The 27,146-nt window shown below is 63.8% G+C and overlaps 1 protein-coding gene across 3 annotated transcripts; it reads right to left on the bottom strand.

The window, feature by feature from the left end:
- Positions 1-696: 696 nt before the first annotated feature.
- Positions 697-26,332, bottom strand: ABCG1 (ATP binding cassette subfamily G member 1). Of its 3 annotated transcripts, none has more exons than XM_056119221.1 (15): positions 26,165-26,332; positions 21,752-21,995; positions 8,548-8,665; positions 8,313-8,445; positions 7,347-7,397; positions 5,881-6,026; positions 5,643-5,766; positions 5,048-5,162; positions 4,017-4,165; positions 3,822-3,923; positions 3,074-3,242; positions 2,824-2,924; positions 2,515-2,673; positions 1,665-1,783; positions 709-1,233 (listed from the first exon to the last, which is right to left on the bottom strand). In XM_056119221.1, exons 1-15 carry the CDS (start codon positions 26,204-26,206, stop codon positions 1,005-1,007), a joined length of 2,001 nt encoding a protein of 666 aa, XP_055975196.1. In that variant the 5' UTR covers positions 26,207-26,332; the 3' UTR covers positions 709-1,004. The 3 variants fall into 3 exon arrangements, with proteins under 3 accessions (XP_055975195.1, XP_055975196.1, XP_055975194.1); XM_056119219.1 differs by lacking the exon at positions 26,165-26,332 and adding an exon at positions 25,462-25,730 and having other exon boundaries at positions 710-1,233; XM_056119220.1 differs by having other exon boundaries at positions 697-1,233; positions 3,822-4,165.
- Between the last annotated feature and the right edge of the window lie 814 nt (positions 26,333-27,146).

Raw genomic sequence — 27,146 nt, 5'->3', positions numbered from 1 at the left:
GGAGCTGGAGCTGCCCCTGCCCAGAAGGCCCCGCCTCAGGGCCAGCAGCCTTGCAGGGGTGGGGAAGGCACCCCATGGCACCTTCCCCCTCTGCACCCCCAGGCCCGCCCCGAGGGCACCCCAGCTCCCGGTGGGCAGTGAGGAGAGGGGATGCGACAGCCAGGAGCAGGGACCCCTGGATGGTCCACGCCCAGAACAGGTCCCGCCCCCCCTCCCCTGGTGACACCAGGCCTCCTGGCTTCACAGACCAGCACGGGCTGCCGGAGGGAGGCCTCTCTCTGCCCTGCAGGAAACAAGTCTGGGACCAGCGGCAACCCGGGTCCCCTGCAGTGTTCACGGGACAGGAAGGAATTGCAGGACCCACACAGTCCGTCACAGAAGCTTCTAGAAAGGAGGGAGCCACACACACTCCCCCAGCCCTAGCTCCCTCAGTCCCTGCTGTCTGGCCCCCGCAAGGGGACTGGCCAGATGCCCGGACCCCAGCTCAGGGGGAGTTGAAAAGGGGAGGGGGGAGCGGGCATCACCGTCACTGAGGCAAGATGAAGGAGCTCAGAAAATTAAGAAGCAAAAATAAAATAAAATAAGATAAAATAAAACAAAATGTATTTGCTCAGGTGGGAGCGTGAGGAGAGTGAGCGCATCAGCCGACGGCGTCCGGGGGCTGGAACGGGCCCCCCGGCCTTTGCTCCCTCATCCTACTCCTGCCCAGCCTGACTGTCCAGCCGTGCTGCACGCGGGCACCAAGACAGAACTGCCCGCGGGCACGAGAGCTGTCCACGCCGGCCTCGCCCCTGAGGACGGAGCGGCCACTCGGCCGGAGGCTGACCCGCCCGCCGTCCAGGGCGGAGGGACTGTGTTTCCCGGCTGCCAGAGTCCGGTGCCGCAGGTCCCTTCCCTGCGCTTTTCCTGTGGGGCGCGGCGGCCCTGGGTCCATGGGCACAGCCGGCCGCCAGGGTTCCAGAAGTTTCCTTTGCGGCCAGAGTCTGCCAAGGGCGCCGCGGCCTTTACCTCTCGGCCCGGATCTTGTAGCGCAGCACAAAGTAGGCGATGAGGCGCAGAGACACGAAGAAGACGCCCAGCACCAGGAAGTCCAGGTAGAGCTTGGCGTGCTCCACGTCCAGCTCCCGCAGGATGGCCTCCGACTTCTGGAAGTGGCACGTGTCGTCCGCGTCGCAGTGCAGGTCCTCCCGGTCCAGCCCGTAGATGGACAGGATGACGCCCTCAAACCCGTACCTGGGGCAGAGGGTCGTGAGGGGCGCCTGGTCGCCAGGCCCCAAGACCCCCCAAGTGTGACCGGGGCCCTTTGCCCGCCTCTGCCTGGAAAAGCCACTAGGGGAAACCAGGGGCTGACATGGCCCCTCGCCCTAGAGAGGAGACCCCAAGCTCCACAAGCAACACGTGAACCTTGGGGACATGGGCACGCCTGGGCCCGACCCCCATAGACACACAGACACACACACACACGCAGACACGGAGACACACAGACACACAGATACACACACACAAACACATAGACACACAGATACACACAGAAACACAGACACAGACACACAGGTACACACTCACGCAGACACACAGATACGCACACACGCATACCCATGACCTCTGTGACCAACCCATGTCCCTGGCCTTGGGGCCCTGGCGTGTGCCCTCGTGTCGCATACCTGACGTAGGAGATGTAGGACATCCACTGCAGGTAGGTGGGGATCGTGTCAAAGCTGACGAAGAAGCCGGAGAACAGGAGCACAGGGATGGCCGTCACCGGGCCCACGAAGGTGGCCACCTGGACACGAACACACGCTGCAGCCCGGGTTCCCAGGGCGCACTCCCTCCTCCCCAGGACACTCTCTCTTCTCCCCAGGACACTGCCCCCCCTCCCCAGGACACTCTCCCCAAGACAATAACCCTCCTCCCCAGGACACTCCTCCTCCCCGGGACACTCTCCCTCCTCCCCAGGACACTCCCTCCTCCCCAGGACACTATTCCTCCTCCCCAGGACACTCCCTTCTCCCCAGGACACTGCCCCCCTTCCCAGGACACTCTTCCTTCTCCTTAAGACAATAACCCTCCTCCCCAGGACACTGCCTCCTCCCTGGGACACTCCCTCCTCCCTAGGACACTCTCTTTCCTCCCCAGGACACTCTCCCTCCTCCCCAGGGCACTCTTTCTCCTCCCCAGGACACTTTCCCTCCTCCCCACGACACTGCCCCTCCCCAGCACACTGAGGCTCCTTGCCCCTTCCTGCGCCCAGCAGTACCAGAATTTTTCCGTGGCCACAGCTGGCAGCAGGGAAGCCATGGGGTGCGGCCAGAGTCTCGGACCCCGGACCCCAGACCCCAGGGCTCCACAGGCGCTAAGGCTGTGGGCTGCATTCCTGCACTGGGAAAGTCCCGGGAGGGGGTCCCAGGGTAAGGGTCTCTGGGAGGGGGTCCCCAGGAGAGGGTCCCGGGACAGGGGTCTCTGGGAGGGGGTGCCCAGGAAGGGGTCCTTGGGGGGGCGCCCGCGGGGACGTACCTGCAGGGATGTGGATGCTGCCCCGATCAACAGCCCCAGCGACTGGGCCACCAGCGAGGTCATGGTGCCCAAGGCGGCGAACAGCACAAAACGCAGGGCGTCGGAGGGCTGTGACGTCATCCAGTACACGATGCTGCAGTAGGCCACGGGGAAAAGGACCTGCAGGGCGGTGGGGCCGGGAGGGGCGTGAGGGGCCGGGAGGGCTGAAAGGGGCCGGGAGGGGCTGACCTGAGGGGCAAGAGGGGAGGGCAGTGGGGGGCATGAGGGGCCGTGAGCGTGCCCGGCTGAGCCCTGCCCGCGGGCACCCACCTGGAAGGGCACGTCGGCCATGGTCTTGGCCAGGTAGTAGGCCTTCAGGCTGTACCAGTAGTTCAGGTGCTCACGCAGGAACACGCCCATCTCCAGGGGGACTGTGGGCAACGGGCGGGCGTCAGTGGCAGTGGCCCCCCACCGTGCCCTCTCACCCGGACGTGCGCGGCCAAGGGGCAGGGGAGGCCGGGGCACGGTCACCACGGGACAGGCCGCCTCCCTCAGGGAAGGGGCAGCGCCGGACACTCACAGGTGAGCACGGTGGGCATGAGCGCGGCGAACATGAGGAAGAGCATGGAGAAGAAGAGGAAGCCCGAGTTGCTCAGGACCTTCTTGGCCTCGTTGCCGATGCCCAGGTAGAGCAGCCCGATGAGCAGCCCGATGCCGATGTGCGATGTGATGCGCAAGTGCGTCAGGACCTGGGGGCGCGGGCAGGGTTCAGGCCGCGTCCTCCCCACCCCCCCCCCGCCTCCGCACGCGCACACGAGCACGCGTATGTACATGGTGGGCACACGCAGGTCACACGCATGGGTCCACACACACATGCAGACACGGTGAGTACGCGCACATCTAGGCAAGTACGTGCACTTAAGTGTACGTGCACGCACGACGTGTGACATCTATCTACACGTCTCCGCACACACACTGAACACACATCGCGGGAACATTTTGTGACGCTGATTTCCCCGGAATGGGGGGCGTGTCAGGGACCGGGCGCTCAGGAGCCCCCTGGGGACAGTGGCCCCAGTGACTGTGGACCCCCACCTGCCACCTCCCAAAAAGGTGAGGCCATTCTCAGCTCAGCTGGACCAGGCCCCAGGGGCTTTGGGGCTCAGCAGCCCCTGGACTCCAGCCGCCAGCAGGCGAGTGGGAAGGGGGGGTGCCAGGACTGAGGCTGAGGACCTCGGGGTCCCCACGGGGGATAGGACGCCAGGGGCAGGCACCAGCAGCAGCCAGTCGAGAACTGGGGACACGGGCAGGCGCGGGCGGGGCCTCACCGAGTCCCGCATGATGCTGAGGAAGGTCCTTTTGAAGAGGATGCAGAACTGGGTGAGGCAGCTGGCCGAGAAGCTGTGGCAGCTCTCCATAGACGCCGAGTCCTGGGTGGGGCAGCAGGGGGCAGCAGTGAGCCGCCTGCCGGGCACCAGGCTGCCGCCCTCCCACCCTCCCGCCCAGGAGCCACCCAGGCTCACCTCCTCCGAGGGCCGGTGCCACAGGAAGGGGTTCACCTCGGCGTCAGCTGCCAGCTCCCGTTTGTAGTCCGAGTCGCACATGCCGTCACGGACGGCCCGCACCAGCCGCGTGTTCTGGTCGCCGTACTCCCCCGACGCTACCTCCATGACTGTGGAACAACTTGGGTCAGCGCCCATTTCCCCCGCCACCCCTGCCGGGAGCATCCCAGGGCACAATGCGGGCCACCGAGGCGGGACCCTCCACCTTCCACAAACTCGGGCCTTATTCCAGACACCGGGCACTCGTGGAGATGCACAGGGAATGGGGGTCTCAGGGCCCCCGATGGAGCACGGCCGGCCCCCAGAATCACACAGAGACGCTGGGTGCTGGGGTGAGGCCACTGCCCTGGCCCTCCGAGGGCTCCCAGGCTGGGTCAGCACAGCCCCGGGAAGGTGGGAAACACAGCCCGGACCTTGGGCACAGGGGTAACGGGATGGGCAGACCCTGGACACAGGGACTGCGGGACGGGGAGCCCAGTGTGTAGCGGCTGAGTGCTGTCAGCAGGGCAGGGCAGGAGGGGGCAGAGTGAGGGGGGTGGGCTCTGCGCCTGCAGGGCAGGGCCCAAGAGCTGCAGGCCTCGGGCTCCGCCCGGGCAGCGAGCACAGCTGCTGGCGGGAACTTCCCTAGGGGCTCTGGACCTGATGCCAGAGCAGGGTCTCAGCTACCTGTGCCCTGCCCAAGCCCCTGCCCATCCATCGCACGGCTGATTATGCCACGTCCAACACTTAAGCACCTGCAGGACCTCATCAGAAAGGTGGCTCAGTCCTGAAATGTCCTGATTTCCCCTTCTAGAAGTAACTTCCCAGCCTCTGGGGGCTGACAGCAGTCGGGAAGCTGCTCCCCACAACCCCTGGCTGGAGCTCCCGGGATTCCATCCGAGGAAAGCCAGCCCCTCCGCAGGGCATAGGGGGTCCTGAACGGGGACTCCGGTAAAACTGCTCCCCAGGGTAGGGACCCTTCTCCCCGCCTGGCCAGCCCAAGCACCACTTACCAAAGTCAGCAGGGTTGTGGTAGGTCGGGCAGTTCAGGCCTAAATCCCGCAGGTAGGGTACGAGATTCGAGACCTTCCCCCGGTAAACACACTGGCCTTGACTCAGGACATAAAGCTGGCGGGGCAAAGGAGGGGGGGTCAACACCGGCTGCTGCAGAGGCAACAGACCCCGAGACCCCACAACTGAGCCTCCACCCAGCCGCCTGTTCTCCTACTAACTCACCCACCAAGCATCCGCCCAACCGTGTGTCCATTTATCCACCCGCCCAACACCCTTCCACCAGCCCTTCTGTTCGTCTCTCCTCACCCCTACATCTCCCACCCACCCAGTTCTCCACCATTCACCCACCGGCCCACCTGTCCACCCATCCACTGTCAGCCCTTTGATTCGCCGCCGGCTCACCCGTCCAATCCATCCATCCATCTGCCCTTCCACCTCCCCCATCCCCCCGGCCTTCACTCATCCTTCACCCCAAATCCTTCCCCTGTGCTACCCTTGGGCCACGGGCAGCTTCACTCACCCCCCCTCACCCGAGCCTGCCCCCTGCCCAGCTGCCCCCAGCCCTGCCTCCCCTGCCGGCCGAGTGCCCGGTACCTGGTCGAAGAGCTCGAAGAGCTTGGCGCTGGGCTGGTGGATGGTGCAGATGATGGAGCGGCCACCCTGGGCCAGCCCCTTCATCAGTGACACCACCTGGAAGCATGAGGCGCTGTCCAGGCCACTGCAAGGCAGGGGACACCGTCAGCCACCTGCAGGAGCCCCCGGCTGCAGCCCCCAACCCTGGGCCCGGCAGGCAGGGCCAGGGGGTGGGGTCCCGGGGGGCGGCCTCGGTTACCTGGTGGGCTCGTCGAAGAACATGACAGGGGGATTGTTCACCAGCTCCAGCGCGATGGCCAGGCGCTTCCGCTGCCCGCCTGAGAGGCTGCCCGTCCGTGTGTGGGCACAGGGCAGCAAGCCCAGCGCCGTCAGGATCTCCTTGACCTGGTGGGGGGAGGGGGGCATAGAGGAATCAGTGGGACCTGCAGGGACCACTGCTCTGAAGCACGACCAGGGAACCCCAGCACCCTGGGACCCACGCAGCCCACGGAGCAGCCGCCCACGGGCACACATAGGGACAGACGAGGGCGGGAGGGGCCCAGCCAGGCTGCCGCTGCCCGTTGCTGCCTTCCAGGGCCCTCAGCAGGAAGCCCATCGGGGTTTTCGCTCTGGCAAATCCGGAAAAGAGCAAAACCAGGTTCCCCGACCAGGTCCGTGCTGGGGACCCCCTGGGGGCACCTCCCCGAGTCCCTCTGGCTGGGCACCGCCCTGACCACCTCCCAGTCCCTCTGCTGAAGTGGGCAGGGGGGGCCCCGGCTCCCCGGGGGGGGGCAGGAAGCTGGAGCTGACTGTGAGGGCCGAGGGGGCAGGCGGTGCCTGTGCTGGTGACCTGAGCCCAGCCCCAGCGCCCCCAGCTCCCTGCCATCGGGGTCCTGCTGGGAAAACCAGCCGGGCCTGATTCTGGCCCCCATGTCTCGGGGTGGGGGAGTATGATACCCCCTGACTCCACATTTGGCTGTCGGACACCAGCCACCCGAGGGTACAGCAAGGCACTGTGATGAGAGGGTCCCTGTACCCGGAACCACACCTACCAGCCAGTGTGCATGTGTGTATGTGTGCGTGTGTGCGCGTGTGTGTGTACAGGGCATGTGATGTGTACAGGTGCTGTGCATGTGAGGGAGTGTGTGCACGCGTGTTGCTCTGGGAGCAGGGGCATGCGCAGGCTTGCCCTGTGGTGTGTGTGCACCCCCAAACGCTGCTCTCCGTGGGCCCCCTGCGAGTCCAGGCAGGCACGAGTCTAAAGCCCCCTTTGTCCGAGGGTGGTGTGAGGGGCCTGCTGCCCGCGGCCCACCCTGCCCCTGCCAGGGACGGAGCAGCAGAGGGGGAAGGAGGGCGGGATGATCAATCATCCTGGAAACATGTTTATCTTGTGGCTTAAGGACTGGCTGATTGCCCGCCCCAGCCACACGTGTTCTCGGGAGCGTGGGCGGGGCCAGTTATTTTTAAACATGACAAAGCAGCTCCATTGTCACCATCTATAAAACACCTCAGAGCTGTGCTCAGCCTGACGGGCAGAGCCTGCTCCCACTCCCAAAGGTGGGCATCAGGCCCCAGGGCGCCCAGGCCAGGCCAGGTGTCACACTGGGGACCCAGGGCACACATGGCCACCGCCACCCCTACCTGCCGAGGGCCAGGTGACCCCATGGACACTCGGCTCCCTGCGCCCCCTCTGCTCACCCTCAGCAGGGCCTGGCACACACTCACCATCTCCTTCCTGCCCTCGTCCTTCTCCTGCAGCTTCAGGTGTGCTGAGACCTGTGGGCACACGGGCGAGGCATCAAGACATAGCCTGAGTCCCCGCAGGACGAGGCAAACAAAAACCTCGACTGAGGAAGGGTGGGTGAAAAACTGAGCATGGGGGGACGGCTTGTGAGCACAGAATCTGCTTGGCCTTGAGTACCCCACATAGTGGGCACCAGGGGAGTGAGCTGAGCCCAGGCATCAGGGAGACCACCAGCCTATTCAGCACTTCCCGAGCCATCTGCCAGACCTAGTAACTACTACTAGGGTGTGGCAGATGGGGGGGGGGGGCTGACCTCACCATCATGGCCTCCTACAATGAGAAAGGAATGGGGTCTGACCTCACCGTCATGGCCTCCTACAATGAGGAAGGAATGGGGTCTGGCCACACCATCATGGCCTCCTGCAGTAAGGGGGAATGACAGCCTGACCTCACCATCATGGCCTTCTATAGTGAGCAGGGGGAAGGGTCTGACATTATTATGGCCTTCTGCGGGGAGGAAGGGCGGAAATGGGGTCTGACCTCACCATCATGGCCTCCTTTAGTGAGGGAGGTGGGGGGGGCTGACCTCACCATTATGGCCTCCTGCAGCGAGGTGGTGGGACCTGACCTCAGCATCATGGCCTCCTACATTGGTGGCGGGATTATGGGTCTGAACTCAGCAACATGGCCTCCTACAGTGAGTGGGGATTGGGGTCTGACCTCATCATCATGTCCTCTTATGGTGAGGTATTAGGAAGCTGATCCCACCATGGCCACCTACAGTGGTGGGAAGGGGATTATGGATCTGACCTCAGCATCACGGCCTCCTATGGTGAGGTGTTAGGGAACTGACCTCATCATCATGGCACCCTGCATGGGGGAGGTAATGGGCCTGACCTCAGCATCATGGCCTCCTGCATGAGGTGGGGCATGGGGTCTGGCCTCACCATCATGGCCTCCTGCACGGTGAGGTGTGGGAGCAGCATGTCATCCTGCATGATGTAGCAGGACACCTTCCGGAAGCAGCGCAGGTCCCGGGGCTGCCCATTGATGAGCACGGCCCCCTTCATGCCGGTCTCCCTGCGGAGTGAGAGCAGCTGCTGTGCACCCCATCCTCTGGGCCCACCCAGCGGGGGTGGAGCGCCCAGCCTCCCAGTGAGGGGCCCTGGCAGGGCTACTCACCTGTACCCAGCAAGAATGTTCATGAGCGTGGACTTGCCAGCCCCGGAAGGCCCCATGATGGCCACCAGCTCCCCGCTGTTGAACTTGCCGGAAATGCCCTTCAGCAGGGTCTTGTAGCCTGCAGAGAGAGGACACGCTGCAGCTTCAGCACCGTGCAGACTCCCACACCATGGAAGTCCATGAGCGTTCACTGTTCTGTGCTTCAGAGCCCCCTGGGGCACCACTAGCGGGGTCCCCAGCCACGGTCACTTTCAGAGGCCCCGACATTGGGGAATGAGGGAACACGGTCAGGAGGGCCCCCAGCCCCATGGCCACGCCGGGGTGGGGGGGGGCGCTCCTGCCCTCGCTGACACCGTGACTCCCCCTTGCTGCCCCCACCCCGCTTTCCTGTGACGTCCGTCAGTGACAAGTGTTTGGCAGACGCCGCTGCCCTCTCACTAGTAAAACCCTGGGAGCAGGGGACAGCATGCACCAGAGCCCAGCGCACCGTCCAGCCCGGCCCCCTCCCAGCTCTGGTCCAAAGAGCTAAAAATCCCCCACCTGTGTGGGACCCCCCAGCTTCTCCTCACAGCGTCAGATGCTGTTAAGGACAGAAAAACAGGTCCTGGTGAAGACCCCTGACCAGTACATAACTAGGAAACAAATTGGAAGCATCTGAACCCGTCTCCTAGGGCCCCCAGCCCTGCACAGCCCAGGGGTCCCCTGGGAACCCCCCAAATCTGCAGATTCACACAGGGGCCCCATCATACTCTCATCTTTCACGGACAGACACCTGCGCTTCACCTGGCCCAGCTGCCACTGTGGTTGGATGGGGCATCCCTGGGGGCGGCGTTAATGAGACAGCTCGGAGCGGAAGCTGGGCAGGAAGCTCACGGCCCTACGTTCAGGCTCATTACGGAGAGTGAAAAGCCTCGGGAGGGCTGACAGCTGTCTCCGTGGGACCATCAGAGGGACAGATGGGGGGGGGCCGAGGGGCAGCCTCCCCTGCAATGGGGTATCGGTGACACTGGCCACAAACAGGGAACCAGGCCTGGGACAGAGCAGACGAGGACGAAGTCCCCACAGACAGACCAGGAAGCGCCGGGGGCTGCAGAGACCCCTTCTCTGTCTGCCTGAAGCCGGGGGGCAGGGGTTCAGGGGCTGGACACAGGTGGGGCTCAACAGTGGAGAGGGCTTCCTCAAGGCAGTTAGGGACACCAGGGACACAGGTGCGGTGCAGAGGACACTGAGTGTTGTTTTTTTTTTCTGACAAGGGGAGACTGGATACTGAGTCAGTGAAAACCATGGCCAGTGCCGGCTGCCTGGATAAGGGAAGTCCAGCCAGAGCAGGTGCGAGCACACGCCTGTCCAGTCTTGTCCTCCTCATTCCCTCCTCCTCCTCCTCCTCCTCCTCCTTGGGCAGTGCAGAGAAGGGACACGCTCTGTGGGCCACCAGGCCAAGGGGTGCCGTGACGGGGGCTCAGGGAGAGCTCGTATGGGGACGGTAATGCTAAGACATCTGCACGGGGGGGAGCAGAGGGGGAGGAGGGCGTCTGAGGAAGGGAGGGACTCGCGGCAGGGTGGGCAGGCTGGAAGTGCCCACTCTGGGGAGTGGACGCCTTGTGCCGGGGTGCCCACCTCAGGGAGCTTCAGTCTGTCTCTGCACTGCCCTGGCTCTGTCCCCTTCCTGTCCTGCTCTGGCCACCCCATCCGGCCGGGAGGGACCCCACCAACAGCAGAGAGTCTCAAAGCAAGTCAGTCAGGGCTCAGAATCCGCCACTGTCCAGCTCCTGGGCGAGGTGTGACCGGCGGGACGCGGGTTCCTGGCGCCCCACCAGGTGCACCGTCTCTACCTCTGGGATCAGAGCCAGTCCCTGGCGCTCCCTCCTGGCCAGCCTCAGCTCAGGGCTTGCGAGAACGCAGGGAGGACCCCAGAGAGGAGAGGGGCGTGCAAAGGGGCTGGAAACCTCCCCAGGGCAGGCCACCCCCAGCACAACTGCTCGGCCTGCGCATCCATCCCTCGGGCACAGCTCTGTCCTTCAATCTGCCCAGTGGATCTGGGAGCAAACATCTGGGCTCTGACGACCAGCAGCACCCCGCACCCTGGGGTTCAGTTAACACTCACAGGGCAGAGACCCCCACGGGCAGCTCGGAAACTCGTGCCCAGCCATGCCAAGGGAATTTCCACATCCTGCTACACCCCAGCCGCTTCCAAGACACACAGGTCACTGGGGGGCCCACTCGTGGGGCAAGGCCGGCCAGCATGTGCCCCCAGTGGGGCTCATCATCCTCTCAGTCGGTGATGAAGCCCCAGAGATGGCCCCTTAAATACAGGCCATGCGAGGACCGGAATGTTCCAGCCCGTTCCTGTGGCATCTAGCTCCTCAGACCAACTGCAGGGATGGCCCCTGGGGCACGCTGACCCCGCCCACATCGGCCAGCTCTGCCCCCGTCCCTGACACCTGGCGAGTGGGCGCCCTCTGCACCTGTCACAGCTGTTCCCACCCACAGTAGCAGGAGGCCCAAGACCAAGGTAGCGGCCACTCCCGTGTCCGGTCAGGCGGGTGCCCTGCAGGCCTGCTGTGTCCTCTAAACCACGCTGGAGGCACGATGGCTCAGGGTTCCTGTTCGCAAAGAATGAGCGTGGACAGGGCCACAGAGGCAGGGGTCACAGGCCAGGCCCCCGCTCGGCCCAGCACCAGCCCACGTCCCCTCCCGGCGCACGGGGCCCCCACAGCCCCACTCACGGGAACCTCCTGGGGAACAGAGAGCTCAGGGCTCAGGCGCTGGCTCCATCCCTAGCACCAGAGATGGTCCCCCAAAGCACTGCACAGGGCCGGGAGCACCACCGGATGTAACCAAGCCCCACCACCAAAGAAAGAGAAGCACAGGGAGCACTGGGTCCAGAGCCTGGCTCACTGTGGAGGCCAGCGGAGGCTGTGGTTCCATGCTGACCCGTCTCCTCACGGGCAGGACAGTGGCCCAGGCCACCACGCTCCCCGCCACACGGTGTCTCCAGCTCAGGCTCGTCCCATGGGACCACCACCTCATCTGCACCCCTCCCCGCAGCAGCCAAGCGCCCCCCAGTGGCTACAAGCTTCGGAGACCTGGAACCATGTCGTTCATTAGTTCATTCATTTAAAGCTCCAGGAGACACGGGATTCTCAGGATTCAAAATCTCACGGCATGTGTCCCCTGGTGAGGGGTAAAGGGTGTTTTCTGTCGGTGATGACCAGACCGTGGTCCACATTCACATCTGAAATTCCACCAGCCCCTGGGCACCAGGGGCAACCCCTGGGCTCCACCGGGACACAGCACCCAGCCATAGCATGGGGACAGGGACCCTGCCCTGGAGCCTGCCCCTGAGGGACGACCAGCATTGCTCCAAGGCTGGGAATTTCCACCCATGATGGCAGGAACAGAGCCATCACATAAACAGTCCCCTTAGCTGAGCTGGAATCTCCCAGTGCCGTGAGTAGGAGGGGAGGGGACACTGTTGTGAGGGAAAGCCGCCAGCAGGATAGCAGGTGGGGCCTGAGGGGGGCAGAGACCCCCCGACCAGGCCCTGCTGGGGTCTCCCGCCTCCCTCCTGCCACTTCCCAGGGCTAGTGAGGCACCTTCTGGCTGCATTACCATCACCACCATCAGGATTCAAAAGTTAGTCCCTCCCATGTCAGGAGCCCGCAGCCACACTGACCTGGGCTGAACGCCTGCATGCACACACAAACACACTCACACACTCACATACACACACTCACACACATACATATTCATACATACACATACACTCACACATACAAACACATACACTGACACACATACATACACACCACACACACATACACACTCACACACTCATACACACACCACACACACTAACTCACATACACACAAACACACACACACTCACATACACACACATACACACTCATACATACACATACACTTGCACACAAACATACACATACACACACTCACACATACAAACACATACACTGACACACTCACATACATACACACAAACCACACACATACACACATTACACACACATACACACTCATACACACACCACACACACTAACTCACATACACAAACACACTCACACTAACACACCACACACATACATACACATACTTAACACTCATACGTACACATACACTTGCACACTCACGCATTCACACACATACACACTCATATACATACACTCGCACACATACACTCACACACATTCACACATACACACACACACACTCACACAGATACACACTCCCACACAAACTCACACATTCATACACACACATATACACATTCACACATATACACATTTGCATAGTCACACAGACACACTCATACATACATTCACACACTCAGCTACACCATCACACCCTCGCACACACCTGGGCGATCCCATCTGTGCACAGCCCCGTCCTGCAGGCTCTGGGCTCAGGGGCCACCCCGACCTCGCTTCCAGGGAAGCACCCCCAGGAAGCTCTACCAGCTGGGGTCTCACCTCCCCTTCCTCGGCTCCTGCGCCCCCCACCCCCGGCTGGCTGAAGCATCCCTGATGCTCTGGTCACCGGCCTGGCGGTGGGGCTGAGGCGGAACGACAGAGCCCCCATTCCAGGGAAGAGAACAGACCCCATCTGGAGACACACGGAGAAAGTGTCCCAGCTGGCAGTGGGGGGGACCCTGGCACGAATATCCAGATATCTGGATGTTTAGGCCCGTCCCAGAGGGACAGGACAGGGGCTAAGGCACCTGCCTCCCCTGAGCCCACCAGGACTGATCCCTGAGCACAGAGTCAGGAGTCAAACACGCCCCCAAACAGGAGCTGAGGGAGCTGCAGCTGGGTGCCAGGGGAAGCAGCCCGGCCCACCGAAGCCCCAAACCAGGTCCCAGACAGCCTAGGGCAGACACAAAGGACGGTCCAAGGGGGGCGGCGCCAAGGCCCTGTCTCCTGGGACTGGCGCAGAACCCGAAAAGGGAAAAGGGGCAATGCCCCAGAGGCGCGGGGGACGCCCCAGCACTGCCCAAAGGACCACAGGGGCTGGGTGACGGCAGCAGGGCAGCGCCCAGGACTCGGAGGGGCTCCTCAGGGCACCCGGGGCAGAGACCGGGTTTGCCATCACCCTCAGCCGCAGAGAAGGCAGTGCTGGGGGACAGCCATCACTGCTGGCCTCTCTGGCCCCTGCAGGATGAAGGTGATGGGCAGCAGCTGGCAGAGGCTGCACCGCCCCACAGCTGCAGAGTTGCCCGGGGAATTCCTGATCCCAACAGCCACCCACGGGCCAGGAAAGGCACCACCACCCAGGGCCAACACAGGGTCCCCTGAGCCCCACCAGGAGGGAGCCCTGAGCTCAAAGCTGGGCATAAACCCTGAGCACCTCAGGTGTGACGGAGGAAGAGGAGGAGGAGGAGGAGGCGGGGGGGGGGGGGGGAGGGGGAGGAGGAGGAGGAAGGGGAGAAGGGGGAGAGGAAGGAGAAGGAAAAAGAGGAGCAAGAGGAGGGGGAGGAGGAGAAGGAGAAAGAGGAAGAGGAGGAAGAGCAGGAGGAGAAGGGGAGAGGGAGGAGGAGGAAAAAGAGGAAGAGGAGGGGAGGAGGAGGCAGGACTGGCATCCCCCTTGCGGACCCCTCCCCTCCGGGGCTCCCCACCCATGTCCCCGGACACCCCCACGGGGTCAGACGCCTGCGTCCCCCAGGTGCGTTCAGGTGACCCTTTCCAGGAGGGTCCCGGCCGCCCCTGGGCCCCGCGTCTGTGGGACCCGGGAGGGGCCCCCAGCAGGCCGGGAGGGGCCTCGGCGGCCGAGCATCCTCGGGTCCCGCCTAGCAACAGCGGCGCGCGCCAATCCCTCGCCGGGGTTACTCCCGGGCATTGACCGCTAGTAACCCCGGCCGTCAGCGGCGGCCGCCGCGCACTGCGCACGCGCGCGGGAGGGGAGCGGCAGCGGCGGGCGCGCACTCGCGCGCGGAGGGGAGGCGGCGGCGCACCTGCCCGCACCCACCCCTGCATCACACGGTCCCAGCCCGCCGCGCTCGCACCCCGCGCCGGCCACGTCAGGGTGTTGGGGATGTCCGGCCGGCAGGCAGGAAACGGGCCGGTTTCCTCCGGCAGTCCTTGAGGCCCGGAGGGGTGGGGGGCAGGGACCCAGCGGCCAGCCGCGCCCTCACCCCTGCAGGCCAGGGGCGACCCCTGCCCGCGGGGGGCAACGCGGGAGCCCATCACGGCCGCCACCCAGGTCTGGGCTCAGGAAACTCCCCGATGCTCTTGGGTGGGTGAGGGGAGATGGTCAGCCCCGGCCGTCCCAGCCACCACCCTCCCCGGTGGAGAACCCACCCACAGGACATCTTGGTGCAAAGAGCAAGCTGGGTCAGCGTTTGTTTTGCAGCACAAGTTAACCCTTCCAGGTCCAAAATGAAAGAAGCTCCCGGGTGTGTGTGTGGGGGGGGAGGGGGGGAGGCAGGGGCTACTAGGTCCAGCCTCTCCGACCCAGCCTCCGGGTCTCAGTCACACAGACCCCCAGAGCCTCACTCCAGCCTGGGCCTCCTGCGACCACCAGGCCCCCTGGCCTGTGGGACACTCCTCAGCCACTTCCTCTCCCGGCCCCGCCGGGGGCTCCAAGATCGTCCTCACAGCAGCTCTCCAACAGCAAGCTGGCAGCAGGCTCTGGACTGGGCATGGGGGACGATGCGGGCTGCCACAGTCCCCTGATCACGGTGTGTGTGTGCATCCCCCACCACACACCCACACACATACGCGCATACACACCAAGGTTCTTGACCAGAGTTCCAGAAAAGCAGAACTCAGATGGCTGGCTTCAGGATTACTCAAATGCAGATGGACCGAAACCTTTTCCAAGAATCGGACTTGTGCAAACCGGGCACTGGCTGCCCCGGCCACGGCCAGGGCCAGTCACCACAGCTGGAAACTCTCCTGGTGATGGAGCAAGAAGGACTTGATGCAGGGGAGGCCAGGTGGCCTAGCCCGAGGCCTCTAAATATAGGTCTCGGCTAAACGTAATCACGGTGCTGAAGCTGCCTGCACCCTCACCCCAGCTCGGCTGCCCCCAGCACAAATGCCGACCAGGAAGCAGGGCCGGGGAGACAGAAAATCAGCAACTGTGGGCCCCAGATCCTGGCCCCGCTATGAGCAGAAAAGCTGGAACTGGCCTGATGTCAGGAGCTAGACCCTCCACATGCCCGGGCAGTCCGAGCAAGCCCCGTCAGAGACCGGCCTCCCCGCCTGCACCCCAAACAAGCGCTGTTGACTCCACACAGCACAGAGCAGGTGTGCGCTGCCCCATGGCCTTTCCTCGCTCACAAACAGGAGCAAGGCTCGCGTGCCAACAGAATGTCACCTTGGGTCCTGTCAGCCTAAGCACTTGCTCCTGGGCGGTACCTGGACAGAAGAAGTGCACAGAGAGACACACACATTGCAGGGGCTCCAGAAAGGCAGAGCCCCCAATGCCAGGCTAGGGGCTGGATGTAGCAGAGATGTCCTCCAGGAGCAAAACTACCCCTCACACACACATACACACATACCTCACAGATACACAAAGGCACTCACAGCAGAGACACACACACTACAGCAGAGAGCAAACGCAAAGACACCCCACAGATATGCACACACACACCACACACATATCACAGACACACACTCCACAGACACACACCACAGACATACACACACCACAGACACACACACCAGACACAGAGACACACACACCACAGATACACATTATCACAGACACAGATACACCCCACAGACATACCCCACAGACTCACACACCACAGACACAAACATAGAGAACAGACACACACAGACACCCCACAGATACACACCACAGACACACACACATACCACTGACACACATATTACAGACACACACCACACACTCCCCCCCCACACACACAGACACATCACAGACATACCGAGAAAGCAGAGAAGTGCCACAAAGTTGTGTTGAGCCAGGTGTGGGAGGCCTTCCCCCTGCCCCCCAAGGTGACCCTGGACAAAGGAGAAAGGGCCCTTGTGTCCGGGGCCCTCACAATTGCCATCCCATGTCTCTGCCTGCAGTGGGCTCTGGTCTGGCACAGGGCAGATGTGATAGCTGGGGAAAGGGGTCCAGGGACCCCTGGGGTGAACATTCCCCCTGCAAGCAAGCAGCATCTTCTGGGCACTGCTTCCTGAGTTGGGACAAAAGACACCCCCTGTGTCGGGTTCCCAGAGTCCAGCAAGCACACTCTCCAGGACCCCGGGACAGAGCTAGAGTCCCCAGGGGCAGGTGCCAGGGGCAGGAAGGACTCTACAGGGTCTGCCCAGCCTCCCGAGCCCCAGCAGGGGGGGGGGGGGGAGGCAGCAGAGCCTCCCGCCATGGCCAAGGGGGACATGTACAAGTAGCTTCCTCTTGCACCCTGAAGCAAGCCCAAGAAGCACGGTCATCCACTCCCCGGGGGCAGCCTGGTCTGGTGTCCACGGTCTCTGCAGGAGCCCCTCTCATCCCCGCCACACACGGGCTACGGCCCAGACGCTCTCACGGAATCCCCGAGTGCTCCACGGACGCCTGTTCCTCTCATGCCGGTCTGTGTGAGTCCTGAGGAGACCAGAAGACATGACCCTCGGGAGGGAGACGCACGAAGGACACGTCTCACAGTCAGCGGCAAAGCAACACACAGCTCAGCTCCAGAGCCGGGGCTGCTGGCCCGTCCTCTCTCACCCCAGCTCCGTGCGGAGTCCAAGGAGCACAGTGAGCATGGGAAGAAAGTTCTAGAAGCCCAGAATCCATTTCTAACCTGGACTCTACACTAGGAACTCTGGGAGCTTCGTTTCCTTTCCAAGTTTCATGTGCCTCATTCTCCTGACCCTGAAAGAGCCTCGAATGTGGCACTTTTTAAAATTTCAGGGCTAAGACGAAGGAGATGTTACTGGGGCCTGCTCGAGGCAATCAATGAACAAAAGGATGACAGTGATACAGTGATGTGCCTCCTGGAGGGTGGGACAGGATGGCTGATGCCAATCCAGAGGCCTAGAAAGTTCCTTCCTCTGCCCTTAATCAGGGCAAAAGGCAACTGGCCTCAGTGCAGACCGGCTGCAAGGAATTCCCCAGGATTAGTGGTTAAGATGTTCCCTGGTGGCTCTGGGTAGCACGGTATGGCGAGTCCATGCTGGGGGCAGCCCTGGGAGCCCCTCTCAGGGCGAGCATCCTGCGCACCTTACTGTGCCCTAGCCTTCAGCGTCACCGCCCCGCCTGGGACGTGGGTCAGAACCACGCAGGTCCCAGAGGTAAAGAGGCAGAATCAGAGCAAAGAAAAGCTTTCATGGCTGGGGAGGGCTCCCCTGGGGTACTGGGGGCTACACCTGGTAGTGCCCACGAGACCATGCAGGGCCACACTGGGGCCCTGGACACACCCTTTGAGCTCTCCCCAGGCCCTAAACTGTTTCATTTTTTCTTTCCTTTTTGGGTCACACCTGACGATGCTCAGGGGTTCCTCCTGGCTCTGCACTCAGGAATCACTCCTGGTGGTGCTCGAGGGACCATATGGGATGCTGGGGATCAAACCCCGGTTGGCCGCATGCAAGGCAAACGCCCTACCCGCTGTGCTATCGCTCCAGCCCATGAACTGTTTCATTTTATCCATGGAAACGGCTTGGGTCCCCTGAGGGGTGGTCAGTGTCGCCGGAGGACCCCACATGCCCCATGGAAGGGGCGCAGAGGGAGGAGGGGTCGGCAGAGTGGAGACTTACTGCCCCCCAAATGCCCCGCGTGGGCTTCACTGGAATGGCCCAGAGCCCTGGGAAGGCCGGGTGGAAGGTCCCAAAGCGTCCCAGCCTCGGCGGCTGTGACGGCATCGCTGTCCCAGGGACCGGCCCGGCGACGCAGGTACCGAAGCCAGCTCCTCACGGGGAAGTAATTACGCTTTTCAGAGTGGGTAAAGCCACCTGTGGGGTGCACGGTGGCTCCTGGGATCCGTTCTGTCTCTACCAGGAATCTATTACACGATCTCGCTGTCCCCGAAGGCCTCATTAATCAGATGGTGAAATTGTCACCACAATTGAAAATACAAGGTGTTTGCTGAGCGCTGCCCTCAGTGCTTGGCACAGGACAGGCGTCTGAGGCACCGAGAAGAGCCTCCTGGCATCGCTGGCTGGGCCCGAGCCCCTTTCAGCCCGGCCCACGAGGCCCCGTCATCTCTGCCTTATTGCTGCACGAGAATGACGTGGTGCCAGAACCACAGGACCAACTCAGGCGAGAACATCCCACACCACGCTCGTGCCACTGGGCACATTCAGTGGGCAAAGAGGGTGAGGGTGAGAAGGCTCCCTCAGAAAGCCCTGGGGCAGCCGGGGTCTCAGAGGTGGAGGGAAATCTGGATCTGGGCCCAGACTACTGGGTCCCGGCCCGGTTCTGAGCTGCTAGGTCCCCTGGCCCAGTTCCGAGGCTCCTGGGTCCCCCAGCCTGGTTCCGAGGCTCCTGGATCCCCCGGCCCAGTTCTGAGGCTGCTGGGTTCCCAGGCCGGTTCCGAGGCTGCTGGGAGCCCCGGCCCAGTTCCAAGGCTCCTGGGTCCCCCAGCCTGGTTCCAAGGCTCCTGGGTCCCCCAGCCTGGTTCCAAGGCTCCTGGATCCCCCGGCCCAGTTCCGAGGCTGCTGGGTTCCCAGGCCGGTTCCGAGGCTGCTGGGAGCCCTGGCCCAGTTCTGGCACCCCCTGCACTCTCCTGTCCTCACACTCCCTCACCTGTGGCATTCCCCTGTAGGAGATGTCATGGTGATCACACATAAACTTGAATATTTAAAACTGAAAACCAGGCCCCTGGATACCTCGGTGACTAACAGCTCCCGTTGGCCGAGCGCGAGGGCTTGGGTTGGGGCTGTGCAGTGAGGGGGATCAGCCTTGTGGCACCCCAGCTCCGGGGCTAGGCAGGCACCCCAATAAAGCATGCATGCCCACCATCAACAGCAGCGCCAGAGAAGGGACGGGAAGGAGACCGTTAGAAAACAAAAATAGATCAGAAACGATCAAGGCCAGACGCCGAGCAGACGCCTGTCAGGAGCGGCCAGGCTGGGTCTCTCCTTTGCCTCCCCCCCACCCCGGAGCTCAGCCCAGGGGCACTGGCCTCACCAGCCGTGTTGCCTCCCGGTCGAGGCTGGTCACCCCTGGCAGTGCCCAGCGGTGATGCCCAAAGCACCATCGGGAGTGATGCCTGGGGGCCGGGACCCCAGCTGGGACTAGGCAACTAGGCAGCTGGCATCTTCAGTCCTGCTGACCCAGTGGGAGCCCACGGACTCCTGACCACTGTTTGGACGCACACATCCCGGCCCCAGTGACCACAGTGAGAAAAAAGGAAATGCAGAGGCTGGTGGGGTCTGACGCAGACCGGAGCCCCGGCCACTGCTGGGGGCCTCAGACAGCGAGGGCGGAGTTGAGTGGCAGAGGGGGAGCAGGTGGGAGGCAGGACAGTGGGAGGACAGCGACTACACCCCAGAGAGGGACGCTGGAGCTACGCCCACCCCCGCGGGCTTTCACTGGCTTGTCCTGAGCGGGGATCCTTAGTTGGGGAAGTCGAGTCCAGAGGGAGCCCCGGGACCTGGTTTGCAGGAAGCACTTCAGGGTCTCCCTGGCTGCAGCCCCGGGAGGGGGGCGGGGTGCCAGGCTCCAGGAAGAGATGGGCAGGATGCCCCGGTGTCTGCTTGCTGAAGGTAGGGATGGGGACAAAGGGCACAGGGGGCGGGAGGGAAGAGGCAGGGGCGGAGGGGAAGCCGGCAGAGCCTGCGGGTTGGGAAACCGGTCACAGGGCCTCTTCCCTGACTCACAGCAGCTCCCTGGGGCCCACTTCCTCCTCCGCCCCTGGCTGAGGTTACTACAGGGCAAGTGTCTGGCTGGGACCCACCGGGCCCAGCTCCCAAGGGGGCCCCGGGGGATGGGCCGCCCGCCGAGGCCCCTCTCTACTGAGCAAGCAGCCCCTGTGCCGGGATTGGGTTTGTGGGCGCAGGTGGGGCGGGCAGGGGGAGACCCCTGGCCATTCTCTTGCAGACACGGGTGAGCAGGCGCGGGTTGGCCTGCAATGCTGGCCACTGAGGCCTGAGCGCTGCAGGCAGCCTTTGCTACTGGAACAAGCTGGGATGGGTCGCCCACGGGAACCTTTTTAGCAGAGGGCTGTGCCCCAAGGCCACAGACAAGGCGTCACCTCGGGGGCTCACACCCGCACATGCTACTGTTCCAGGCCATAAGATCTCCCCACGGTGAGCTCGAAAAGCCTCAAGTTGGCGGGGAAGGAGGCCCCAAGAGTTTGGCCCCTGCCACCGCTGGGCGAGGCCTGGTAGCCCCTGGGCACCGCCACTGGATGGATCCCTGGCCCCCAAGCCCCCTGGTGCCCCCAACACAAACCCGCACCTAAGCTGAACGCTCAGAGGGCCCCAGCAAGGCCCCACCTCGCACCCACCACCCGTCTCTGCCTTAACGGACACAGGAATGTCCTCTGGGCGGTGAGGGAGGGCGGCGGTGCCACCAGCCAGCAGCAGGGCTCCTGGGCCCGCATGACCCCTCCACAACACTCTGACTCACAGCACCCAGAAGCCCCGCTGGGGGACACAGAAGAAAGGGGGCCGGGGAAGGAGGGGAGAAGGGAGAACCGTGACTGGGAGACTCGAGGCCTTCAAAGGTCAGGGGCGCGAGGGCAGGAGACGCTCAGGTTCCCTTGACCCAGGGCAGTGAAGCGGGGGGAGGCTGACCCCTCTTCCTGGGGGTCCCCCTGCCCACCCCATAGACGATGGGAGCTCCAGGGCAGAGAGAGAGAGAGAGAGGTGAGCCCGGCACACTCGCTCCACACGTTGGCAGCCAGAGAGCAGGCAAAGGGGCGCAAGGCCGTGGAAAGAACTCAGGGCTGTGGGGGTGCCCGGCTGGCATTTGGCCTGCTCCACCCACCGAGACTTCAGCCCCTGTGAGGAGAGGATGGCCAGGAACACCATCATGGGGGGAGGGAGCATTGAGATACACCAACAGCCCACCGGGAGCACCGGGTGGAGGAGGGGGGGTTGGAGCAATAGGACAGCGGGGAGGGCGCTTGACTTGCGACACTGCTGACGCAGGTTCAAACCCGGGGTTCCCTGGGCCTGCCAATCACAGCAGGCCGCCCAGTCAAGGGGACGCCCGCTGGGCAGCTCAGCCCCAAGCTCCCCCCGACCCGAGGGCAGCTGGGCTGCCGGGTGGGGGCGAGCGCCAGCCTCTCACCTTTCTTCCGCCACCAGGGCCCCTCGGGCACCGAGTAGGACAGGTCCTTGAACTCGATGTTCACGGCCGCCCTCCGCGGCAGCGAGGAGAAGCGCTGGGCCTCGGTCAGCGTGTTGTCCACCTTCTTCAGGTGCCCGTTGAGCAGGTCCGTCTCGGTGGGATCCATGCTGCTGGACACCACCTCGTCCACCGACACGCACACAGACTTGGGCTCCGTCATTGCTGCCGAGTAGCTGCTGGCATTCTGGGGAGAGAGCAGGAGGCCACGGGTCAGGGGGAACCTGGCGGGCTGGGGGCTGGGGGTCGTTGGTGGCTCCGCTTCTACGCTGCAGGGAAGCCGCCTCTCATGCCCGCGACGGTCAGACACAAATGTGCCGGCCAGGCGGGCTAGGACTCCCGACACCCATCACACAACCACTCCTGGACCCCGGGAGCCCACAGAGTGAAGTGCTGGCCACGCAGAGCCCGTCTGTCCACAGCCCACAATGACAAAGCCCAAGAGATACACCCAGGGGGGGTCCGCGGAAAGGCATATGCCAAAGAACTTATTTTTCACTTATTTATTTTTGGGCACTTGGGCCACACCCAGCAGGGTTCCGGGCTGACTCCTGGCTCTGTGCTCAGGGATCACACCTGGAGGTGCTCAGGGGCCCTCTGGGGTACCGAGCAGGCCGGCCATGCGCAAGGCCAGGGTCTCACCTGCCACTCTGGCCCCCAAAGGTCCTATCTGAAAGCAGCTCTGAAGGGCCGAGAGACAGACCCAAGGTTGGCACAGCGGCCTGACGGAGCCTCCGTCCATCCCCAGCACTGCATGTCCCCTGGAAGGGCGGCTCTGGGGGACTCTAAACTTTAAATAATTAATTACAAAGCTCCTCAGACATCCACCAAGTTCTCCAGGGCCAGAACCCCTGCCCTGCCCCCACGCACACCCTCTGGTTCCTCTCCACGGCATGGCTGGGGGCTGGGGGTAGTGCTTCACTCTTACCATCATAGAACAGGGCAGGTAGAGGGGCTTGCTCCAAGACCCCCGAACGCAGGGCAGAAGCTACCCCAGAATCGGAGTCATCTTAAAGAACAAAGAAATGAAGGAAACCAGGCCAGGGGCCAGAGAGATAGCCCGGTGGGTAGGGACTTGCCTGGGACGCGGCTGCGCCGGGCTCCATCCCTGTACCCTTGAGGTCCCGGAGCTCCACTAGGAGTGACCCTGGCACTGGCTCTGCAGCTGACCCAAGGGCAAGGGCCGGGGTAGGGTGGGGTCACATTCCCGCACAAGAAGAGGGTGGGGTCACCCACACGCCGACCTCTGGGGGCTCTCCTGGCCTGGGCGTGAGAACGTGCCCTGGCCCTGGGCGGAAGGAAACTGCCCGCAGGATGAGCGTGTCCCGGCCACGTCCGGCCAGCGCTGCTCCGGTGAACAATGGGGTCCTGGCCCTGCCCTGCCCGACTTCCAGCCACACGCCCGGGGCAGCCTGTCCCCCTGCTACGAGTGTGCTCGCCCAGGAGGAGGGGAGGGCCATCCTGGGACAGGGGGCAGAGCACAGGGCAGCAGGCAGAACGCCGCCCCCGCCTGGTGCTCAGGGCTCCCCAATAGCCAGCCTGTCCCCTGGTCGGACCAGCTCTGGGTCCTGAGGCCCCATTCAGCAGGCAGGCTTGTCTCTGAGCCCGGGACCCCTGAGTGTGGGCCTCGGGGGACACCCAGCCCTCGCACCTCCAGTTCCAGCCCCATTCCCTCCCGACACCCCCACAGGGGCCTCTCCCGGGGAATCTCCCTGGTGTGCACGCCCCCAGCGAGCACCATAACAGGGGCATGACGGGCGCTGGCCATCACTGCACACAGAGCCTGTCTCCCTCCCCCTCCGTTGTTACTCAAGCGCCTGCAAACCAGGCACCAGGGGAACTGCGTGGTTCAGTGGTCGTCCCCCGAGACCTGGCCGATGCCCCCAGATGCTCATGTTCAGCAGATGCAGGCATGACCCCTCCCCGAGGTGGGGGGTGCCGCTGCAGAGTGGGGCCCAGAGGTGTCCTGGCCCAGGGTGCCAAGGAAGTGAAACCCAAGCGGAGATTAGCGGGTGAGTCGGGCGAGCTCAGTGGGCGGAGAACACGGGACACACACAGAGCCACGGACCGGGGTGAGGGGGACCGTGGGGCCACAGAGGGACACGGGTCCATGCACAGGGCATAGGGCTGGCCGGGCTGGCTAAGGGGTCAGACAGAGAGAGAGTGAAGGGGAGGGGGGGAGGGAGAAAGAGAGATATCTTCGGGGCGCTGAGGAACCTAAGCCAGGAAGAAAGGGGGGACGGTGAGGTGCAGTGGGAGAAGGACGGTGGCCTTAGCCAGTGGGGGACCTGGTCAGGCCACAGGGTAGAGCTGGGTGACCACGAGGTCAAGTGCACATGACCAGGTTCAGGCCAGTGTGCCCGAGATAGCAAGGCACCCTTAAGCCAGACTGCAGACTCAAAGCCTCTCCCTGGCTCCACAGTCCTGGGGGGCGGGGGAGGGGGAGCCCCAAAGGGTCAGCGGACCCGCCCAAGGTCAGCCAGGAGCAGCCTCGTGGGCCCAGGGCTGCCGCCAGCCAGCACAGTTCCTGCAGGTTGCTGAATCTCCTGCAGAGAAGAAGGAAGCGACCCTGGGAAACTTCCAAGGAGGGGGCGAGGGGGACACAGAGACCCCCGGGCACGCTAGGCATGACTGCCCTCACCCAGCTCCCCGCAAGGGTGCAGCCGTGTCCCTCAGAATCAGCCAGCTCTCTGCAAGGTCCCCAGCGATGTAGGTTACAGCCACCTCGCCCTCACTCCTGAGTTCATTAAAAATGAAACAGATGCATCTTCCTCCTCATCTCTCCCCTTGCACTGCCGGCTCCGTCCTCCCGGGCCGGTCATCAGCATTGATCGTGAAGGAGAGGAGTCGGCTCGGGGTGCCCCCTCTCACGCCCCTCTGGGGCAGGGTGAGCAGACATAGACATACAGACAGCCGCCTGTCGGCTGTGGAGGCCCTGGCGGGTGTGGGGCCAGAACAGCCCCCGCTGGAGGCACAAACCTGCCTCCAGCCCAGCCAGCAGGGAAGCCACCCCAGCAGCCCGACCTCTGAATCCCTCTCTCCCTGTTTGTCGCTGTGGAGTTCCCCGGGACCCCTACCCAGGTTCCTGGATCAAGAATCTTCTGGGCCACTCCTGAGAAGTAACCCAAGCATCACACTCAAACCCAGGGGCAAAGGCGGCGGGAGGTCCCTGAGGACAAGCAAAGGCACTGTGGCCGAACCCCGCTGCTGAGTCTCAAATGTCCCCCACCAGGACCCTTCCCACACAGATCAGGGGCGCTCATGCAGCCCCCAGCTCCCCTTGCAGACCTCCCGCCCTGGAAGCCCTGGGACCCCAGCCAGCAGAGCTCAAGGGCTATATCTCTCAAGGGGTCTCTCCGGAGTACTTAGATACAATCTTTAAATGGAAAACAAAATTGATGGGGGAGGTTTCCAGGAAGGAAGAGTGGGGGGAAATGACTTTCCAACAAAACACTGTTGCTGGCTCGCTGTTCACCCACCTGAGTTCTGGGGCTGGGTCAAACCAGAAACGTCACATCACCGAAATCTAGAGCCCAAACAAGCAAACAACCTCAAACCTCCCAAGCCTCATCCCCCCGCGCCAGCGGACCGTGGCTGCATTTCCAAAAGGCCCAGGACCGTCTGGCCTCCACAGTACCCGAGAGTTTCTTTACCGGACAACGAGCCTCTCCTGGGTTCCCCCAGATCAGCGTGAATGAGGAACCGGGCAGAAACGGGCAGCCGGGACAGGGGCTGCCCCACGCCTCCTCCTCGGGAGGGCAAATGGCATCACCAGGAGGGGCTGCCTCGCCCGGCCTCCGGTGCGAGCTGGACGCCAGCAGCCGCGGGAGAAGGGCAGGGGGCCTGGCCCGGTTCTGGGGGCGCACCCCGAGCCTTACATAAGGAGCCTGCGGCCGGGATGCTACAGTAACCTGTTTGGAATCCTCGGCGCAGTTGGCAGGGCTGAGCATGCGCACAAGCAGGCACCGTTTTTTTTTTCTCCTCCGGCTCCAGGCAAGAGGTAACTGTCGGTCAAACCCCGCTGCACCCTGCCGGCTCCCAGCGCAGGATGCTAAAAATGAGATCCCGGCCGGGGGGGCGCGCGCGGGCTCGCGGCCGTGGGAAGCGGGGAGCGGGCTAGTAAACACACCGACAGGTGACGCGCGCGGCGCTGCTGGGCCGGGCCGGGCCCGCGCGAACCGAACCGGGGCCCGAACCCGAGGCCAGCGGTCCGCTCCGTCCCTCGCCGGCCCCGAGCGCCCCCGCCCCGGCCCAGCAGCCCGCCCGCCCGCGCGGGGAGCATCCTTCTCCCGCCGGCGCGGCGCGGGGACGGGACCCCCCGGGCGGCTCCCGGGCGCGCAGGACGCTCCCACTCACCATGGCGGTGCCGACCGAGAAAGCGGCCATCAGACAGGCCATGCCCCGGGGGCGGCGGCGGCGGCGGCGAGGACGAGGCTGCGGGCGGCAGGGACGGGCGCGGGGACGGCGCGGGCACGAGGCTGCGCTCGCTCCGGGCTCGGCGGCTGAGCTCAGCGCGGTCCCCGGGAGCCGCGCAGGCCCCGCCCCGGCCCCGCCCAGGCCCCCGCCCCGCGGCCCAGGCCCCGCCCCCGCCCGCGCCTCGACCCGCCAGGCCCCGCCCAGCCCAGCGCCTCGGCCCGCCCGGCCCCGCCCACCTCCTCCCAGCCTGAATACCCCGACCCCGCCCACTTCCCTCACATCCGTCCTGCTATTGGTCGGCGTGCGGTCGGGGCGGGGCCGGCAGGTGCTCGTGTTCTTGTTTTGCTGGTTTCCAGTCCTGGGTGCAGCTAAGTCCTGCTCGCTGTCCTCACCGCTGCACCAGTCCCGGAAGGCCCTGGGTTCGGACACTCGCTAGACCTGAACCAGCACGGGCCTGGGCGACCCACGGGAGTTCCTCTGGGACAGCGGGGGCCCTCTCCCCACACACCCGACCAGGAGCCAGCCCCGCACGCGTGTTTGTGTCACAGTGCTAAAGGGGTCAGTGCTAACAGGAAGCGAGATGGAGGGACAGCAGCCTCTCCTCTCCCCCACCCCCCCCCCGCCCCTCACCCCCGCGCCTCTCTGCCAGGTGGGAGAGCCAGACTAGAGAGGGGTCTCCAGTCCTCCAGCCCAGCAAGGTACACACTCAGACAGACACTACTACAGGGCGTGAGAGAGTACTAAGTGCTGGATACTAAAGGGGTACCTGGCGGAGACCCCACAGCCTTTGTCCACCCTGCCCCACCCCAACAAAGGAAGACAGGAGAAGGTTTGGGAGGCCCTGTAACCGCAAGAGGAGCAACACCCGCTTTGGGCCCCGATTGGAGTATCAGGTGACCGGCATCCTCTCAGACCCTTCTCA

Source organism: Sorex fumeus, unplaced genomic scaffold (assembly GCF_029834395.1).
Source record: "Sorex fumeus unplaced genomic scaffold, SorFum_2.1 ptg000041l, whole genome shotgun sequence".
NCBI classification, from domain to species: Eukaryota; Metazoa; Chordata; class Mammalia; order Eulipotyphla; family Soricidae; genus Sorex; species Sorex fumeus.
This window is presented reverse-complemented; position numbering and strand designations above follow the sequence as displayed.